The 21543-nt window shown below is 44.0% G+C and overlaps 1 protein-coding gene and 1 long non-coding RNA gene across 14 annotated transcripts in view; both read left to right on the top strand.

The window, feature by feature from the left end:
* Window positions 1-966: 966 nt before the first annotated feature.
* Cda5 (Chitin deacetylase-like 5) overlaps window positions 967-21543 on the top strand; it is a 40216-nt gene continuing 19639 nt past the window's right edge. For 8 of the 13 annotated variants that reach the window (XM_033380508.1, XM_033380507.1, XM_033380501.1 and 5 more), the window contains exons 1-2: window positions 967-1096; window positions 2154-2258. In XM_033380508.1, the coding sequence (XP_033236399.1) occupies window positions 2189-2258 (70 nt within the window). In that variant the 5' untranslated portion in view covers window positions 967-1096; window positions 2154-2188. The remainder of the gene's footprint in view (window positions 1097-2153; window positions 2259-21543) is intronic. The other 5 variants (XM_033380504.1, XM_015180139.2, XM_033380505.1 and 2 more) reach the window with 2 other exon arrangements.
* On the top strand, window positions 15807-17058 carry LOC117184139 (uncharacterized). The gene is made up of 2 exons (XR_004469372.1): window positions 15807-16545; window positions 16610-17058. It is a non-coding gene; the product is annotated as an uncharacterized lncRNA (long non-coding RNA).

Below are 21543 nucleotides of genomic sequence, written 5' to 3'. Positions count from 1 at the left end.
CTGCAGGCAGTAGCTTTGGCTTTGGTCGGTTGCTTTGGCCCAGTTCTAGGCCGTTGCCATGTTTCGAGCACGGTTTCACTTTCAATTATCTGACTCCGAATTGTTGAATTAAACAAGGCGTTAGCGTTAAGCTATTCCAAATGTGATCACATTTGGTTTCTGTTCATTGGATTGTATTGGTATGGCAAACATAAGCCACCAAGGACATCAATACGCGAAAGATTTTATACTTTACATGAAAAAGTTCACTGCCAGATTGCCAATTCATTGGCGAGAGACGGATTGGTAGTTCCACCATTGGTAGTTTTACCAAATAGTGCATTCTGGAATGCATTGTAGCTTAGTGTAAATCAAAAGCCTACGGGAAACTGCTCTGCCGAAAAGAAAAATGTCTGAACTGTAACAGTATTTCATAATCCAGCATGGCGCATGGGGCACATAGTTGTGGCGCCGGCCAAGAGAGGCTGGGGAGGTGGCCAGGTTGTTGGTGAGCGGCCGAGCTGGTGTGCTTCGGTTTTTCGTTGTGGTTCGAGAAAAACTACCCAGTTATCTGCCTTGCAGCAGTATATGGTTTGCAACTGCTCGAGCACTGTGGGTAAAATTCTTAGCTAAAGTGCTAAATTTTAAGAAAACAGAAGCATACAGTCTTTTAATGGAATGGCGATCGGAAGCGAACAAATTGCTAAGGAAAAGAAAACAAAAAAATTCCCGCAAATGGTACGATTTTCTTGGTTTACTGTGCAGAAAGATCGCGTGGACGTGCTAGTTCTCCAGCTCCCCAGGCAAAGGCCTTTTAATAATAAAACAAGCTTTACTCTTACTTTCAAAAGCTTAAGAGATACCAAAGTGCCGAAGTAAACAAACCACGGACCACGAATGCGAACGACGTACGAGTGCAATAACAGCAGTAACAGGCACTGTAAAGTAACAGCAAGAGCCGACCACAGCTCAGTCGAAGCTGGGGCCAAGCTTAAGCTTGGGGCCCGAAACTTGGCGTCGCCTGTCTGAGCTTGCTTGAGTGTCTCGAGACACTTGATCCGCACAGTCGCGTTGTATAGTTGCTCCGATTAGGACGTGTGGTTCGCTCAAGCGCACGGTAAGAGGAGATTCGTGAGGGTCATATGCCTAAACAGAACGTGCTAGCGCGAATTTTAAAAATAGTTTTCATTATCATTCAAAAATCGATATGCTTAAGCTATATGCGTATATATGCGTACCGTGTGCTGACTGCGACTATTGCCCTCGACTCGACCAATAAATCGTACATAGAAAGCAGGCACAACTGCATTGCAGCAGAGCACCAGCCCCAGCCCCAGCTCAAGCGTGTGTATCGGTAGACTCGCTTTGCGTCGAAAAGAAAGTTTTCGCTAAATATACAAGCATCAACAAACAAAAATAAAAACGTGCAACTTTTGTTTTATTTTGCTTGGCATTTTCATCGCCACGCTCTAGACTCGCTCGCACATCACACAGTTTTCCGATTTGGTAGTGCCCGCGAATACCGTATGCCGTATGGGAAATCTGAATCACAGCAGCAAACGGGCGATCTGCGTTTCGATCTTTCGTTTGTCTCTTTGCATTTTGCTAAGCCTTCTTTTCCATAGCAACTGTCGGTCATTGCAGCAGCTAAGAGTGAAAAACTGAAAAACTGAAATACGGAAAAACCGCTTGCTAAAAGCAAAAGAGAAAAACTAAGTGTTGTAATCTGTGAACGTGTGTGTGAACTATGCATCGCCGCTGTGGGTAAAGCCACAAACGAAAGCTCAAATAACAGGGGAATCAACTGCATCTACTGCAACTGCAACAATACAAACACATCCAAATAAAGTGCAGCCACAGCCACAGCAGAAACAAAGCCCACAGTCAAGAAAATTGTAACACAAGGCCCGATACAAAAACAAAAAATCTAAATTGAAAGATTGCTACACTGCCTTCTTAGTTATTTACCAATTGTATGCAACTGAAACAGCTTTTTCTCAACTGCAACTGTTGCTGTTGTTGCTGTTGCTGTTGCTGCTCCCCGTTCTGGCCGTGCTGCCCGTCGAGACCGTGCACCAGCACCGTGTTCGGTTTGAGCTTGTCTATTGATATTTTAAGTTCTGTGAACTAACCTCAAAACGCAACAGCACCAACCACATCAAGAAAATTTACAGTTACAGTTACAACGACGACGCGCAATACCTGCAACATGGAGTTTTCAACATATCGAATAAGTTTTCTGTGGCTGCTGGGATTATGTCTGCTGCTATTCAAAACAGGTAAGTCGGGAACTTCTGGGTCGCAATGTTTAAATACTTGAAGACTTTAAAATCTGGGGAGAGCTCTCATAGCTCTCTATAGGAAATAGCTGATTCATCTTTAGTACGAAATGCAAGGTTCTAATAGTACTTGGCGGAGACCTCCCACATGAGTTCAGTTTACGGCTAGAAAATGCTGCATTCTTAGCAAATATCAATTTTGTTTAGTTAAGGGCTTAGTGAACGCACTATTTGAGATCCAATGGACTCGAATGGCTGGTCGCCTGATTGCCAAGTTTGGTTAAAGCAGTCGAAATTTGATGCTTTCGCGAGCTAGCAGAAGTTTCAAATTTTTCTTTGGGAGGTATTTTCTCTCATGCCTCTTGTTGGGTTGGTCCAGGAGCTACACACGATTGAGTTAATCGGGTCTGTACTTTTTTGAATTGTATTGTAGCTACCTTTCGCAGAGAAATAAGGCTACAAATGGATTGCTGTTACCACATTTAGTGCCACCATTCGAAAGAAAGTAAGAGTTAGAGAATACATTCGATATCCGACTTCTCTCTGATCTTTTATTTAAGCGGGATTCATTCGTATGTTTTATATACTCGTAAATATGTGCATATGTGTAAATGATTAACGCCTATTCTCTTTTGTCGATGAGGTGATACCTCAAACATATTGGGTACTTTGTTATGGAAATATATTTTCGGCAGAAAAATTGAGAAGACAAACTAGTTTTGGTTTCGGTTTCAGTCACAAGCAAACCACAAGAAATCGGATTTCAATTCAATAATCTTGGAAGAAGTCAAACCACCAGCTGCAAGCCAGCACTTGCTGCTAGCTGAAGCTACGGCCGGTGGATATTTGGCCAATGTTTGCTATCCACGAAAAATTTACGCCATTGGGGGATTAATCGCTTGTCAAAGAAACGCGGTGAAATGTAAATGGGTGTTTGTATGTGTGCTTACATAAGGAGATAACTAATTAGATGTAGTATGTGAACACATACAGCCTGATCACCTGCTCTATTTACCAGCGAAACAATAACATAATCGAGCATTTCGAGCATAACAAGCCAAACCATGTCAAGCTATTGGTCAGCTGCTCGGGTTGTCCACTCAACGAAATGCTGGGTAATGGTAATGGACTTATGTAAGTTATGCCAATCAGCCAGCCGGCCAACCAGCTTATGGCACAGATATTAATTGCACACAACACACTGGCTTGAATGGCATGAATGAGTTGTGAATGTGAATAAGTGTTTGGCTAAGTGAGTGAGTGTGTCGGTGTAACCGAGCAAATTGCGGTAATAATAACTGTTAATAATCCCCGAACAGTTCACTTAATTGTTTGTCTACATTTAAATATGCAAAATTCACCAATTCACCAAAAAAACAAGCCGCAGGAAATCAATGATCGTTGGCCGTTTGCGTATGCATGTAAGTCTGAACAGATAGACTGAATAAACTGAAATAAGAACTGGGTTTCCATTTTTTTTCTTGGTCCACATTAACCGGGTCTGGTCAGGGATTAAGTTAACCTTTAAACGAACTTTCGATCGTGGTTGCTGTCTCACTCTCTCTCTTCTCAATAAAAATACAAATTAATATTAAAATTACGTGCAAGTAATTAAAAGTAAGAGCATGCACACCTACTGCTCCTCATTTCGTTTGGCCACTGCCCCTCGAGTGCGCTCGGCGAAACGGCACTCAATTGTTGCTTATACCTACCTATAGTAGGTAGCATTAATTCCTCTTTCGTAGGGGTTTGTCCAATGGGTCGTATACTGAATACTTTAGGATAACTTTAAGTTTCAAAATTGTATTGGGACTTGAAAAGAGGCCCACACACATGTGTGCACGTCCCATTGGGCATTGCAGAAGATACGTGCAAGTACAGTGTGTACAGTTACCTTGGCAAGTACTTGGCAGGCAACCTTGCCCTTTCTCTGCCTAGTGCACAAATTATAATGAAAGCTTCAGTTCACTTTCGTTGCTGCATTTTGGAATTGAGTTGAAATCTGTGAGTGCGAGTGTCTGTGTGAGTGTGAAAGCGAAAGACTTCCTAATTGATTGTTATTTCAACGAGAAGTCGCTTCCAAAACGATATAATTATCATTATTGTTTGGTCAAGACCGAAGCTTGGAAGAGCGTGTGAATTAAAACTAGCGACTCACAGTCTACACATGAATATTTGAATAGTGGAGAATGTGCGGAACTTGGCTTAACACTTATCGATGCCAGGAGGGCCGTGATAGGGGAAGAAGGGAAGTGAAATAAACGAACCATAAAACAGTTTCTTGCCACTGATGACACAATAAAACAGAAACAAATGCGTGTACAACAAAGCAATAAAGATAAATAAAAAGCAAAAGAAAGTCATAAAGCATAACACGTAGACTGCTGACTGACTGAGCGGCTGAGACAGTGACAATACTCGTACTTTCCATTTCGTTGAACTATAACTTCCAAAACTTTGATGTCATTTCTACGAGTTAACGAAAGGTCGCTTGGTTGGTCTCCGCTGAAGCGTTTTCTTGTAGAAAACACATTACCCACTACCCACTAACAAATGTCTGTCTCTGACCCACTGAAAATATTTTCATTCGTTATTGCTGGAAAACGTTCCAGTAAATTGTGCATAAAATCGTATGTACAAGTATGTAAAGCACGACTGGCCATTGCAATGGAAGGGCCTGGTAGAAGGGCAAAACACTGTGAATGGTTAACAGCGAAAGTACCTGAGCAAAAGAACTGTATTCGATGTAGTTTAGTTTCAGTATTACTAGCCTGTACATTGGACTCTCTTTTCGCCACTTCGATGATCGGTGGAGCTCTTCGCTGTACAATTACTGTGGGACACGAAGTGTCAATGCCAATTCAGCAATGGCAACTACCGCCACGCCCTCGCCATTCATTGTGGGCTAACGTAACTACTAACTCTAAGTATGTGTTACCACAGGCCACAGGCGGTGTCAACGCTTACCGTGCGAAAGTGTTGGAGCATGCGGAAGACAGTCATTAAATTACTTGGCTAGGTCTTCGAATGTAGAGTGTAATGTGAACGCTTTATTCCTATGTGTATACATACATACCTACGTATGGTGGCATGGCGCAACTTTGTTTTGCATGCACTCGCTCAGCACTAGTGGCTCGGTGCGGTGCACTTTCGCTTTTGTGCGGTCCGGCACAAACACACACCACACAGATCTGATGCAGGCTTGAGTGATTCAGTTTCCCAGTACCATGGTAGTCCCTAAATTTTGATTTTGATTTCGAAAGGCAACAGTTAATTTTCGTTGGGTTGCAAGTTTAAATATTTGGTCGGCACTATACTACACTAAACAGCCATCACAAAACCAACATCCACAGCACCCAACATCCTCTCCTACACTTAACGATTGCCCTAAGAGCTATAAGGTCTTAATGGTGCTACTCACCTTGAAATGCACATGTTATCGTATTATAGTCGTAGCTGCAAATTATTTTCGCTGTGCAATGAGCAATCTATTAAAGCATTGCCACAGCCCGACAACATCCATAACCAATGTGAATAGAGCTTTGACGTTTGTATGCGTCGTGGGGTGGAATTACATGAAGCCCGAAGCTGCTCGGGCTGCTCCACTTAACACTCTCACACCTGCCGCTGCCGCTGCCACTGCCCCTGCCCCTGCACCGTGCCACGGCCAAATAGCTCTCTTTTTCTTTCACTACAACAATGCCTGGCAGCTGAATGTTGTATGTGGATTGCGTAAAAACTTTTAATTTTTATGATTATTTTATGCGTATTTCACTTCACATTCACGCCAGGTTGCATTCAACACACATAGACATAGATAGACACCCGACCCGAGCTGCGTGCCACTTTAATTGATTAGACAGGCTGTGCTGTAGTTTCTAGCTGGACATCCTATGTGGCGGTACAAAAAGCCACCCAGTCAGATGACTTGTGTGGAAATATGATGCATGTCGAAATAACAATACTTCATATTTTTCGAATTTTTCGGGTTTTTATTTTTTGCAGTCCACACGAATCAGAATTTATAATTCAATTCATTCAAATCGAAGGTAGAAGATAGAAAGGTTGTGTGTCAAAACCGAAGAACCGTGTAGTCCGCACCAGGCACCTGCCAGTAAGTCTGCTGTTTCTGTCTGTTTACTCAGCCCCCCTCGCTGTCCTAGTTTGACTGTGAAAACATGAGCAAGAGTTCTATACACGAATGTAGAAACGCATGATTAATGTTAGTCTAGTTTAAAGTTATGCCATTGCAAATGAAGCAAACAAAAAAGGGCTTGGGATTAAACGTCCAAATCATAATATGCATACGCAATACTTGTGGCCGTTTTTTACCACAGACAAGACAATTTAAGCCCGCCTCTTGAGACTCTCACGGCATTTGTTCTTGGACGCATGATCACGGGATCGCCTGAATTTGCGATGTGGCAGACAACCCATACAAGGTCATTCCGGACCCATAGCTGAGCAATTTAGAAAGGTAAACTTATAATAAATAATTGTATTGTATTGTATTTTGGGCGGACACGGACCGATTTGTCAAGGTCCCAGTCGAATTTAGATACCAGCCACAGTCGGGACTGGCGATTATGATTCACCAGAGTCCGGGAATCTTATGTAAATCTACATTTGTAGGCATCATAAATTGCAATGACTATCCCATACACTCATAAATACATATGTACATACATATATACTGGTACATATGTATGTATCCCTTTATTAATGAACGTCGGGCAGCAGTAACAAGAATGAAAGTAAAAGCGGTATCCCCAATCCCCCAATCCATGCTCGGGCACAGCACGATTCGTCTGTTCGGCCTGTGGCTTTTTCATTGTCTCCTTTGTGGGCAGGTAAATGGATAAACTGGATTTTTGCAGATGCTCGATTCAACGACCTTGACGCGATCGCCGTTGCTGCTTTGTTTTGTAGTTTAATGGACCGTTGTTTTTTTTAAGTTCAAATCGGAATTAAGGCTCAAGGCTGCCAAGGGCACATGTTGCCGACATGCTCCGGCTCCTCCTGCTCCTCATACCCCTCGCAATAAGTATGCGCATCGTTTTTCATTTTCAATTTTGCAAATACTTTGCAGTACTGCAGCATGTGCTGTTCACCTTTCACTTTCACCAGCAGCAGTAGCTGCGGCTGTGGCTCTAGAGCGTATTAGTTAGGCCCGCTTAAAGAGCGATGGCGGCCGACAGTGACAATAGCGTAGTTTGCTTGTCTGAGTTTATCGATTAGTGTTCGCGCCGATTGCATAACAACATCTATATCTCATCTGGGTCGCTAGGAGCCTCACTTCATTAAGTGTTCAGTGTCAAATGCAATGGGCTGCAGGACAGACCAGGCAGGCATCACAGCCGATTACGCATGCGTCGGTCGCACCGAGCTCAAAGCGAAGCTTTTAACATGCAGAGCACTGCTCTATTAATCATTGGGAACGGGCAGTCTGTCAGCTGGGGCTTGCAACTGTTGCAAGCCTGAATGCATTTGAATGCATATCTATGCTTGTAGATACACGGTTGTACATATACACTCAGGTGTATGTACACTTACTTTATGAAATGTAGCTTTGCCCAAGTATCTCTTTGTTTTGGTCATTTACGAGTAGAGTGCGTGGATGATATTTCTGGTAATGTTGCCGTTTAAGCCAATTTCACTCGCCTGTTGCGGTCATTCGGGTTTTTGAATGGCGAGGCTCATTGCACCGCACAGATACTGCCGATTTGCCTGATGAAAACCTGATGGGAAGCCGAAGTCACCACTCCACTCCACGCCACAATCGAATTTTCAATGTCGGAGGAAGTGAGGATGGTGGGCAGCGTGATCCTCGCTTGACCAAGTAACTGGTTTCCCATGCAGCCGATAGTTTGACGACTTTTCAGCGAGTGGGGTGCACTTCTTGATTTGATTTTAAATGAAATCATCCACAATGGTTTTGGTGGTTTTTTGCGGACATTTTGCTTGGAAGGCTATTGCTCCGCTCCGTTGGGTGAATGTTTCCGTACGCGCGCCCAATACAACAAAATACAAGACCGCATTATCAAGTCATCGTACCACCCTCCAACTGTCTGCAAGTCTACCCACAACTCTGTCACTTGATCTGCAGACGCGGATCACATGACTTTTGCTTTTGAATACTACCGCCAGCAATTCGGCTGTTATATGGAAGTGGCGACTCATCGAACAGGCTACACGTACGAGCAAGCACTTAGACAACATTTAAATACTCGCAAGATGCCGGTTTCAGCTTGTGTGTTCTTCTTTTTTACTTGTTCACTAACTTGTTTCACTTTTTATCACTGAGTTCGTTGTTGCTTTCCAGTCGCAGATAACGGTATTTTCACTTGCAATGTTTGCTTTGATTAACTGGTTTCAGCACCCATTTTGGAGATCATTGATCATCGATGACTCTTAATTTTCATATTCAAACATTACATCTTATATTTTTGATTGTAGGAGGCACTTGGTTCTGGGCATACCTACAACAAGTCTTACGACTCCTGAGTCCAAATAGATGGAGGTGGGTGTATCCGAGTGCACAGGGGCAAACTCAATTGGTCGCTAGTTTAGTTGTGGTTACTGTCAATTGTGTTACAGAAAAGTTGACATTTAACCGGCAGTGCGGCAAGTAATTTGCATGGTCACGCTGCCGTCACTCATGAGCAGCTGCATTGTGGTGTGCAGGGTGTGGTCCAGCAGCAAACCGCATTCAGCGTGGGAAAATTCGCGTGTATGCCGTCAGACGGCTGAAATTGATTTGACGAAGACAACACATATTCATACTCATACAGAGGAGCAGTTCAATGTCGTGTATATCATTTGTCTAGCTCGCCAGCACTGATTTGATTAATTTATTACTGGGTGCAAGCCCAGTCCTTAGGCAGGCAGGACCACTGGCAAACACAGGCACACATGTCTACAGAGGGTTACAGATACAACGAGGAGATAAAGCGATCATCCTGAGACATTCGTACGCCTGCGTATAAAAATATTTCAATTGTTACTGGTACTTAAAAATGCTATAAATTTATTGTGGCGTGGCGTGGCCCTGGCTGAAGGCTGGATAAGTCGCAAGACGACATCGCCGAAAGAGCGTAGGACTCGCCACCAATATACTTCACTTTTGTTTACAATAGCAGCAGACAAGCGATGCGGATTCCGAACAGAGTGCTGCGCTGCGTACCCGCCTTCTTGTACTTTATGAGATGCTTTTGTCCTGATTGCATGCCAACAATAATTCTGCACTCTACGGCGTGCCGTCTCATCTCCTCTGAACTGTCTTACTCGTACTCGAGTCCTACGCTGAAGTATTCTACACTGAAGTTCGCACCGCATAATTCATAGATGTGACACCGATAAGCAGCGTGTACAATGTACCTCTTGCGCAGATACTACCTTATGACACTCACATGCGTGAGCCGATGTAGGCAACAGTTTAATGCATTTCTGTAGTTCAGAGAGTAACGTTTTACGCGTGGATTACTCATGAAATGTGCCTAGGCCTATTATTTGTTTGTTCTTGGTTAAAACCCATAATTCGTATAAAATTTGAAGCTAGCGGGAAAATACGTGATTGGTTTTGAATGACGGATGACTATTTGTTAGCCTTGAATGTTTTTGTCAGCATCGGATCATACCGAAATATCATCGCGTAGATCTCGACTTTTTTACAAAACAAGCAATGGCAGAACACAGCATTTAAAACACGCATAATTTAACTAAAACTCTTCGAGACGCCAGACCGACCCAATCAAGCAAACCGGATAGTAATCCAACGAACAAATGATATCCGCTTAGTCAAATACGGCTCCGCTTTGCCTGGCAAAGTATATTATGTATGTATGTATTAGACAGTTATTAGTCATTGAGTTATTAAAAGATTCGGCTAAATTAACAAAATATGAGCAAATTCCCAACCGTCCCAACCGTCAGGGGAAGTATCCAACCGTTTGGGAAGTAAGCGATCCGTTAAACGCTCAAAAGTAAAGACGCAATCTTTCGTGCTCGCTCCACAAAATACTTGAGGTGTCAGTCACGAGAGTGGAGGAACACATAAGCTCAGACCAGACCGAAGCTCAAGTTCAAAACTCCAAATGTAGCCCACTTCTGTCAGAAGCGAAGCCACCTCGGAGGACGGGACGTCCTTGACTTTGGCTTTTCACACGATACTAGCCGAGTATCTTTGATCTTTGCAATAAAAATGCTTGTCTAACATCCACCTGACTTTGGTGGGCTTAGAGCAAATAGTATTTGAAAAATTGTATTACTACCAATCATATTTTTGATCTGCTGGCACATCTGTGCATATATACATGTACGAGTATGTGCATACAGCATGTATGAACTCGTATGCCCAGAGTATGTTGCTTTGTATGGTATGGTGCTATTATTAATTTTACTTTTCTTCAACGATTTTGTGTTTTTGTGTTTTTTTCGCTTTGATTAGTTGTGGTTTGACTTTGCCTTCTGCTTAATAATCGTTGCCTTCGCAGTGTTTGTGCTGCCAATTAGACATCTTGATTAAAAGCTGTTAATGAAGCTTTGTTGTATCGGACGCGAACACACGCAGACTTAAATACCACGTTGGAAGCAAGCCCCACACGCAGCCCAATGCAATTTATTAGTTTAATGTCTTGGTTGTGCCGCAGTCCCATAAAGTCTTGTGGCTCCTTCTGTTGCTGTTGGTGGTGGAACATACATATGTGTGTACGTAGTATGTTTGAGTCGACGTGAACTATGGTATTTTTTTCAGCCCGATTCTTACGCCTTAAGGGCTTGCGCCGATTTCTTGTCCGGTCCTGTACTCGTTTATGTATGTTACCCAGAACGTCTTACAGAGAAACTCCATTTAGTTAATTGCAACGACTAAAAGCCTTTTCGGGTTCTGCGTGTCATTTGTGGGGTGAAACCGCAAATGCAACTAATGCAGTGTCATCGCTTGATCACAAGTACAACAACGTTCATCTGACATTTAAAAGAAAGCCCAAGCTGTCATTGGAAACTCCCTGATGGTCATGGCCTACGAAAGCTTACCATCTTGTAATAAGCGGTCGTTTAACCAGTCGCAGCCCAAACAACCGTTGATGCAACATCGCGTCGGGACTCTGCCGGTTTTCGCTTTTTATCATTTGCTCCGTTGTGGTTGGTGCGGTGTTTTTTGGTGTTACTGGTTGCTGGTGCTTTTACCTGCCAAACATGTGGCATCGGTTCAAGTTCAACGACAGGGCGGACAGGTGCGCCTGCGGCGGATGCTCCATACCACCCAGCCGCTTGGATGTCAAAGCATTTTTAAATTCACCAAATCGTTGATGTTGATGGTATCATTGGAGTTGAAGGACTTCCCTCCTCAGCATATTATCTTCTTCAGCATTTTTTGGGCTTGCTGAGGCAACCTAAATGGTCGCGGCTGGGCTTCGTTAGTCTTCGATTTGATGTAAATGATCACTCGTCGCTTTAGCAGCGCCGAGGAAAAGGTGAAGGTCATTATTAGCCGTTAGCGAGAGGCATTTTATGTTATGTTTTGTTATGTGCTTGTGTATTATATTGTGTATCAGTGGTTTCTGACCCGAAAAACTTATTCAGTCCATTGAGTGCAAGATATCTCCTAGATTCTATTTAGACATGTCACACCCAGCATAGACCAAATACGCTGCTGCACAACGAATCGAATCGAATCGACCCGAGCCCTGGTAAGTGCTCCCCACATTACCATATTTAACATTTAAATTGCATGGACAACCTTGGCATCGTTTTAGCTTACAAAGAGAACAAAGTCTCATGAACAGACACAGAATACAGAATACAGAAACCGAAGCAAACACACAAACACAAACGAGAACAATCCACAAAGAGTACATGCTCAGAAATTAGAACTTTACAATCACGATCTGTGCTGCTGGTGCCGGCGCTGGTTGCGGCTCTAGCGATGGGACTCTAGCTGGTGGCACTTACCTACAGCGTACACATGTTATTAATTTGACGCGTTTAACTCCATAAATGTTGAAGTGGCAAGAGGGTGCGTGCTGCAGCAGAGTTGAGCTAGACAAACGTACGTCTGTACTGCTGTACTGCATTTGCGGTTGCAAAAGTGGATGGCATTAAGACAAGTTTGTTGCCCAAGTCTTTTGTTTTATGCTACTCGTGGGGAAGCTTCTGGCTTTTGCAGCTGTCTTTAGCTTGGCTTTGCACATAAACGACTGTGTGGGGACCTGGTTTTAATTGGTTCACATTATTTATAAGCTAGCAGCCAACTACTACATACAGACAGACATAAGATCTAATGAATTCCGAAACCCAGACACTCCCTCGAGCTACTTTTTCAAGCTTGGGAACTCAAACACACAACCAACCAAGGCTCAGAGTCACTGGTGAACTGAACTGAGCTGAACTGAACCGCTGTTACACTTAATTCAACAAATTAGTTCGCCAAAATGGAATTGAATTGCGCCCAAAGGCAGCGAGTTTCTGTTTCTCTATTTCTCTGTTGCATAACGCCTAGGCGAGTAGTTGAGTCGCCGGATCTCTCGTTCGAGCTGTGGACTGTGGGCGTTGACGGGCGTCGCTTTAAAAGTTCTTTCTGAGCTCAGGAATGGCAGCTCCAAATGCAATAATTATCCATCCACTCTTTACAATTGGCACCAGGCAAGGCAACCTTTCGATTTTGTTTTGAACCGTTGGGCTTGGGCCTGGGCTTGGCATTCATGTGAACCGTTTACTGGTTAAGGCCTTTAGTTTTTAGTGCCATGACTCACTGGCAGCTTTTTGATACCAATCTCTTTTCACTGCTTCATGAAATATTGCAAGCTTGCAAGCATTTACTTGTTCTGGTTTTGCTTGGCCGGGGATCAATTCTTTTTGGGGGGACAACTTCGCCCATGTCCACTAGCCATATTTGAAATTGCTCTGCGCTGATGAAGTCCCGAAAATTATGTACACACCCCAGCAGGCTAACATTCGCAGCCGTAAAGCCAAGTATCTCAATAGAATATGGCAATGCCACATTCTAGAAGAGATCAGAATATTCCAAGTGACAAAACACCAGAAGATTTCTGGCGACTGAACTGGTTGTATAATAATTCCTATACTACAATACTAACTAAGCCAAAACTTAAGTGTGAAAAATACATGACCCAAATAAAATCCAGGGCCAGATAAATAAACAAACCAAGTGGCAATAATAATAACAGCTATAAGACCGAGCCGGACCAAGTGCTGGAGTCAATTAGATTCAGCACCATTTGCTTTTATTGTCTTGGTATAATTGTTTTTACCATTGTCATTACTGCTGTTATACTAGTAATTGTTTGGTTTTCAAAAAAGGCGCTTTGTCGCCGTCTTGTTCAGCTCAGACTCAGATCCGCCGTCGACACAGAACGCCAACGCAGACAGATAGAAACAAAAATAGTTATTCCTTCTTTATTTCATATATATTGGTGGCAGTGGCGGCGGCGGCGGCGGCGGCGGTGGCGGCGGTGGCATTCTCTTGCGCAACATTAGCAGCAGCCGTCGCCTTTTATAGTCAGCCGGGTAAAGGCGTTGTGACCCTGAATTGGTTTCTGACTTGATCTCATAGCGTAATTCTGAAAGCCACAAACCGCGTTCAATCATTACATAAGAGTATTGTCTATGTAAACACTCATGTTCAATCAAACAAAATTCAAATGTCATTTGGGCTGGTTCCAGATATATCCATATATATGTACATCGAGAATACATCCAAAACACTGCTCTCGCACACGGAAAATTGAGTTTTTTGAGTATTTTAGCTTAATTATGTCGCGACAAAATGTGCACAAGGATCATTAAGATAGAGTATCGAAAACATGGAAGTTTGGCGGATTATGGCTCGTATGCCATAAAATTTTTTTGCATATTGTTCGCTCAGAGCGAACCGAACAGTTTGTTTCGATTTGGGCACACCCAAAATATGCCCTGGACCAAACAGGCGACAGGCGACCAGCAGTCCACTCGTGAGGCCGACATGCCGCTCACTTTTGGATTCTAATGCCAGAAGTCGCCAGCTTATTGCAATGCCTTTCTGAATTCGGCATAAGCATTTAATGTCGTTAGCAGGCGCCCACAATTACATTCACGCGAAATGGCAATGCTCTGTGGATGTGGGTTGGTTCAGACATGGGCTGATCCATTTTTAATTTCAACGGATTTGAGATCAATACTTCCGTTCCTCTCAAAAGTACTAGAGTATACATATATAGGCTTTTTAAAAAATAAAAATGGAATAAAATTGGAAATCAAAGGTTATAATATAATATATAATAATATAATATATATATATATATGTATATATCAATAAGGTATTCAAAGATAAAGGCATTTTATTCTCTTACTTCCAATCTCATATAAGAGTAGGACATTCAGTAACAGTCGATAGCATCCACCATAGATAGATAGATGCTATTCCACCTAGCTACGAGTATAGTTTGAATTCAATCTGTGAGTGACTTTTTAGTAATTTGGCTCACCCACACACCCGCACGTGGATTTGATATAGTCGTTATGCATAAGCGCTTTACAAAACGTTTGTAGCAATTACTTTTTTTCTACAAAGCGACTGGAGACTCTGGGGCCACTCTGAGATCTCGCAGTGGCTGGGGCTGGGCTCTGCTGTACTGGGCCTGTGCTGGGGCTTGGGCTGGGGCTTGGGCTGGGGCTTGGGCTGGGGCTTGGGCTGGGTGTTTGTTTCGTTTGTTTTCAGATTCGAGCTAAGCTGGCCACCTTTGTGTGGTGTGGTGTGGTGTGGTGTGGTGTGGTGGGGTGGTGGCCTTTGCTTTACTTTTGGCATTTTAGTTTATGGCGTGCAGTAAGCGTGTGCCAATGGTGGGTGATCCGTTTTAGGGGCGCTGAACTCGACAACAACAAGGGACAAATAAAAGGCTTGAATTACGACTTACCGCTTGTAGAATTTAAGTTTCATTTCCACATTTTCCAGATGCACGAGAGGCATTTCCGCATCAAAATACTTACTGAAACACAAAATGTAAAATATTGTTTAATATATGTACATATGTACGTACTCGCACAACACAAATGTGGAAATGTCTTTGACGCCACCAAGAGCAGACATGCGGTACACATGAAGACGGAAAGTGAAGGCAACTCGGCAGCCGTTCCCATGAGAAATATACAAAACATGCAGGGCAAAGGGAAACAATGCGAGCAATCTCCGTTGCCTAGACTCCCATTAAGTGACTGCGACGGCGACTGCGACTGCGACGGCGACTGCGACTGCGAGTGCTGGCTGCCCTGCACGGCCTAGACCTGAGCTCTGAGTTCGCAGCTCCAACTAGCAGGCCGCGAGCTGCCGTGCGAAAATTTGAAATTCAAATGCATTTCTCTGTTATTGCAGACTGAAACTCGAAGTATACGTTGCAACTGCAACTGCAACTGCGGCTGGGGAACGTTAATTACAAGCTGCGTTTTAATATCGTGCAGTAGGTGTAACGGCAAAAGTCAAACAGAAGACTGAAAACAGCTACAGCCTCTGCCGCATTATGATACTCATACCTGCCGCTTACATCATAGTCACCGCATCGATTTATGTCTGGCTCTTGACTGCATTTATTGTAATACGAAAATGTTTTAAACGTGCTGCGAGCGTTTTGCCAGAGCTGGAAGCAAGCAGTGAGCTGCCTCTGGCCTGGCCAAAGACCTTACCCACGCACTACGCATCCCCAGTCTCAGTCTCAGTCTCGTCTCACAGCAGAGTCGTTTCCGTTAAGTGTAGCCAGCAGTCACGACCATATCTCCCAGTGGGTCGTAGATATAAGTTGTTTCAATAGCCCAATTTCCACAATTCATCTTGCAGCGAAAATGAGACGGCGAATCTGTAGCTTCCCTGGGCTTCCCAGCTCCACAGCAGATGTGCGCCAAAATTATTATTTATTATTTATTACGATTGCGACAATTGAACGCAATTTCTTTTCGAATGCGGAAGATTTCAATTTGCAGTTCCAGTCCCTCGCTGTCCGTAGAGTTATTTTCTTTATTTACAAATTACGCGTACGTAATCGTGCAGAGCACTTTGGTCTGTATGACAGACTGACATAAATTTGATAGAGATGGGCTCGAAATTAATCTCAGGCTGTGGAGGACGAATGTGTGAATGTGAATGTGAGTGCGTGGGAAAATATGCTGTGGTGTGGGAAGCCATTGACTGATGCTTGAGTCTGCCAAAAAAATATACGTCTAATCGAACGGCAGATAACGGACAAGACAGAGCCAGATGCTGCCAACTTACAAAAATTTCAGGAAAACTGGCTCGTGAAATGTACAATACGATCCACTTAAAATGAAGACATTGAAATGTTTCTGTTCCGCCCATGTCCCATCAGCAGGAGGCATATATCAAGCCGCGGCATAATGGCCATTCACCTAAACTGCAGGCAGACCACGCCTTTGCCCCGCTACCGAAGATACAAACGATCGAGGCAGCATGAGCGATGGAGTGCCAAAACCATCACGTCAACAACAGCATGACAAGCCATAAAACTGCACCGAAGACGAACGAAGACAACCCATCCAGGTGGTACAGTACTGTTGGCATGTGGTGTGGCCCCCTTCGACCGCAAAAGTGTGATTACCAATTCGCAATTTGAAATGCAGGGGCGTCGTCCTCCCGTTTCGATTGGCAGTAGCCCGAAAATGCATATTGGCTAATTATTTGAGCTATCCCAAAATCCCAAACTCTGAAACTCGTGAATAGCGGAAGCGACAATTATGCAAACAATGAAGCGGAAATTGTAAATGAAGGAGAAAAGTTGAACAAACTTTGCAAACACTATTTGATAAGGCATAATTTGCAATAACGCATCTTCAAGTTAGACCACGAGCACTGATCCACTCCCCATGTGATCATTATTGTATTCTATCCAGTCAGCACAGACTCCAAGTCTCCAATTCGCTTTGCAGCATTATAACTCTAATGTCTGTACCTGCTTGCAGCATTAAGATTTCTTGTGACGTGTGCCCCAACAAGTACTGGAATGTAAGACAGTAAGCCGCCCCGTAAAAATATTACAACTGTTGCCCTGGCAACAAAGATTTCCGGCACTATCAAGTTGTTGCTAGCTACGGTTGTGGTTGGTCTGCTGGTCTGGCCTGGTCATTGTTGCAGTGTCTGCAGTTGCTCTGGCGCTTATCAAAATCATTTAAATGAAAAGTGAAAGGAAAATTGTTATTGCTACAAAGCTCTTATGACTGCCCGTGGCTGTCTATGTCAGCCTCAAATTTGTCGCTGCATGTCCAAGTCCAAGTCAAGTGCTCGGGCTTACGGGGCTGGCTTACGAGTTCGAAAATGTATTTTGGCCGATCATTCAAGCATCCATCGCATAGCACCAGCTAAACTATTTTTAATGCTTGCCTGTTTAGAAACCTTTTACCATTTGATCGAGGGATAGCTTTTGGATAAAATATCTGTATTTCTGTGGGCACTACCAGAGAGCCGTCCAAGTCTTGAGGCATACCAACCGACTTCCGCGCACGTTTAGCGCAATGCAAATTTAGCGCAACAAATTTTAAAAATGCTTTATATGTCAAATCAATTCTCTAGCAATAAAGTTGGCCTCTGAAAAATCTGCAATCCCCTGAATTCAGCACCAAACTTTGGCCTGTCTGGTGTCTGGGGTCAACAATTACACGATCCGCTTGTTAGCAGCAATGTTGCGGGGCACCATCTGCAAGAAACGAGTACCTTGACCTGTGTGCGTGTGTATTTGGTATGTGTGGAGATGCCAATGGGGCAGATGTACTCGTACTCGTACTCGTCAGCAGTCACTGGGGCGAGTGGGGCGTTTTCCTTTCAAATTGAATTGAACGCTCAAACGGTAAATGGTAATAGGCAACACAAGCTGCAGACCGCTGAAGCAGAAATTGTTTACTGTATGCAAATTTTGGCTTTTGGTTATCCACACTTTGTAAGTGCTTCCTTCGTGATGGCAGCTACTTTTGAATTTGATGTTCCGCCAAATTTATGGTTTGTTGCTTTTGCAATTTGTTACTGCCATCGCCCACTACTTTGTTTTCCTCTGTCTGATCTCTGCTGGGGAGCTGCTGGGGATAGACCATGACCTTCGCGGGTATGAGGTCGGATGGGAGGTAAGGCTGTTTTCATCTCTTCATCTGCGCTTGCTGCTGGCCAAGATGCGGCGCAGCGGTCAAGGCAAACTCAAAATTAGTATTTGTATTTTTTTGGTAGGTAGCGTGCACCTACTCCTCGACAGTTGGCCAGACGTTGAGTTTTCTCTAACAACTTTAACACGAAACCCCCCGAATCTCCACTCCACCCCAGCTATCATCATTGGCTATCATGTCGCAATTGTGGCCACAGGAAAGATATTGAAATGTAACGCAGAGCGTCGTTAGCCAGATCTGTGACGAAATCGAGCTGCCATCATGTACTACAAAACACAGCATAACGAAACAACGCAGAAATGCATTTGCAGCAGATCGCCCTCAAGCCAAACAACATTTACAAAATCGAAATCAGTTTCGTATTTGTGGAGCAAATCACGCGTTTTAGCGCGGTTAGGCTCCATTTTCACTGTTCCTTTTCGTAGGTCCGAGCTCCGAGCTCCCAGTAGCACCCCAGACAGCCTCTGTCCAGAGTTTGCTGACTGTCACCGCCCAGACTTTGGCCAGCGGCTGCGATTATTGCAGACCTATTGCCAATTGTGAATGCGACACACGAGCCGTGGACATTGCTTGGCCCATAAATTCGAGTAGTGGCTGTTACTGTTGCAGTTGCAGTGGCCTCAGTGACTAGCCGGCTGGCCCAGTCGATTCACAAGTAAGCGAAAGTGATCGATTTTGAAGTAGGCGTGGCTCTGAGCGGGCCTTGCGCCACAATGTGGCGTTGTCGTTGGCGGCGGCTCGACGTCGCGTGGTCTAGTTGCTGCCACTAGCAAAAAGATCTGAGATACTAGCTGCTACTCGTACATACAGCTGCTATGAATGGCTTGGTGAGTGCCGCAGTGTGCTGTGTGTCTGTCGGTTATGCAACATTCCTGGTTTGACCCACTTTCGCGATCGCCGAAGTTTTTCTTGAGTTTTTTGTCGCCAATACAGCATTGGGCAGCATTCACTTTAGGCAACTTAAATGCAAATATAGTTTATGCCCGTAGACCGCTTTCGGCAAAAATTGTAGTGGAACATACTGGAATACTCTGGAGCAGTATTGTATTGAGTATTGAGACATTTTGAGGAACAAACTACAAGAATCCATTCGAAGCTGGCCCCTGCAACAGCAGTTCCTGCTCCAATTCCAACAGTTCGCCGAATTGATCCCTGTGGACAGAGGCAAACGAGACCACGGGAGCGACAACCATATTTTGAAAATTATTTGAAAGTTTGCTGCCAATTAACATTTTGAAAAGTTGTCCGGTTGATAAAATCGTGTGCCACAAGTGTCATATTGCCAGTCATAACGAGTGAGCCAACTGGCGTGCTGTGCTGTGCTGCGTGCCCCAAAAGCCAAGTCGTTTGCGTGTATACCGCTGACATGTACATACAGGTGGCTGCTCCATATGACTAAGAGGCATGCTGCAGTCAGCGAAAATTCCGCTGTATGCTGTGCACCATTTTTTTGGCACATTTTTGGTGTTTTATTCAAATTCTGTACAGATTTAGTTCATTTTCGCAATCTTTATGCCAGAATCCTTGAACTAAAACCCACATACAAATAAAAATAAATACTAAAGATCAACTGATCAATTGGCACAACCGAAAAGTTCAGACCACATATCATTATTACGAGTAGGCGACAAGCGAAAATTGTACCAGGAGCGGCGCATAAAGCCACAATATGGACGTAACTATTAAGCCGAACTAGTCGAGGCAGTGAACACACATAAACCTACTGGAAAAATACAGTATGTACTGGCCAGCCAGGGCTTAATCTCAAGTCTTGAGTCTGCAGCTAAGTCTCGTGAATGTCCAAAGAAAGTCAATGGTGTCCAAAGACTACAAAGAGTAGCCCCTGCGCAGCCTTCGCTGCGGAGTGGTGTGTTGTGTGTTGTGTGTCTGTGTGTATCTGTGTGGCGACTGCCTTGCCAGCAAATTGGAGCATTCTCCCCCAAATAGTTGAAAGAAAAAGCGAGCGACTAGTGCACTGCACAGCACAGCACTGTACTCTGTACAGTGTACATTGTACATTGTCGATTATGTATGTATGTGTGGCAATACAAAAGCCAGTCGATAGTCATGTTGCATAATAGCCGAAAAGCACTTCGAGCCGGAGCTCTACTTAGTATTTGAATGTGGCCCACGGCTATGAAAAGGAAAGCAACCGGGCAAGAGGTACGAGGCATGAGGCATGAGGCAAGAGTAAGCGCTGCATATTTCCTGTTTTGTGGTACACACGAAAATAGGTTCACTACTGCGCTTGCTTTGCTGCTGGCGATTATTTAATTTTTTATTATTTCTTGCTATCTCTGACTGCCCAAATCTGTTCCCCGTAAATCTGTCATGCTGCTGAGCGTTGAAATCGAAATTGGTTAATTTTGATTGCACAGAGAGATGCGGCATTATCACTAAATGATGGTGTTATCTTACGAGCATAACGAAGCGCTCACTTTAGGTGTCTTCCGTTGCGGACGGACGGACGGTCCGATCGAATAAGCAACGTCCCCAGTTACGCTCATCTGTTCGCGTGGCGTGTGGACTTACGAGAACAGGAGGGGCCCTTGCGACCACGTATATCATTAATTATTAGCTAAAGAAAACCTGAACTGAGATGCGAATCAATAAAGATATTTATAGGGCAGTCTCAGAGTAATCGAAAGTCGTAATTTTGTTTGCAAAGCTATGCTAGATTTGGCTCCGCTTTTCAACCGTTCTGTGGCATATATTATTCTCAGAGTGGGTTTACGTGTGCTTATGGCAGATTATTTATGGCTTGTTGTTGCAAAAATATCGTTGGCAACAGCCACAGTAGCAGAGTAGCCAGGAACGCAGTTTGAGCACGTATCTGTGTCTGTGTGTTTGTCAGTGAGGCAGGAGCAGGAGCAGGGCAACTATAGATCTTCTCCATTCTCTGTTAGTCCGATTTTGCGGTTTGGATCCCCAGAGTTTGCTGCCAGGAAATGCAGCTGCAGCACAGCACCGACTTTTCTTTTCGAAAGGAAAAGTTCGACTGGAACTGATTCCCCCCTGCTGCTTGTTGCAAGCTTCCTGCGCGTGCGCATGCAAAGCGAATGGAATGGAAGCCAATCGCCTTGCTGTTGCTGATGTTTGTTGATGTTGGTGTTTGGTTTCTGTTGGTCAGCTGGGG

Source organism: Drosophila pseudoobscura, chromosome 4, assembly GCF_009870125.1.
Source record: "Drosophila pseudoobscura strain MV-25-SWS-2005 chromosome 4, UCI_Dpse_MV25, whole genome shotgun sequence".
NCBI classification, from domain to species: Eukaryota; Metazoa; Arthropoda; class Insecta; order Diptera; family Drosophilidae; genus Drosophila; species Drosophila pseudoobscura.
The sequence above is the reverse complement of the archived record's forward strand: the minus strand, read 5'-3'. Positions and strand labels throughout refer to the sequence as shown.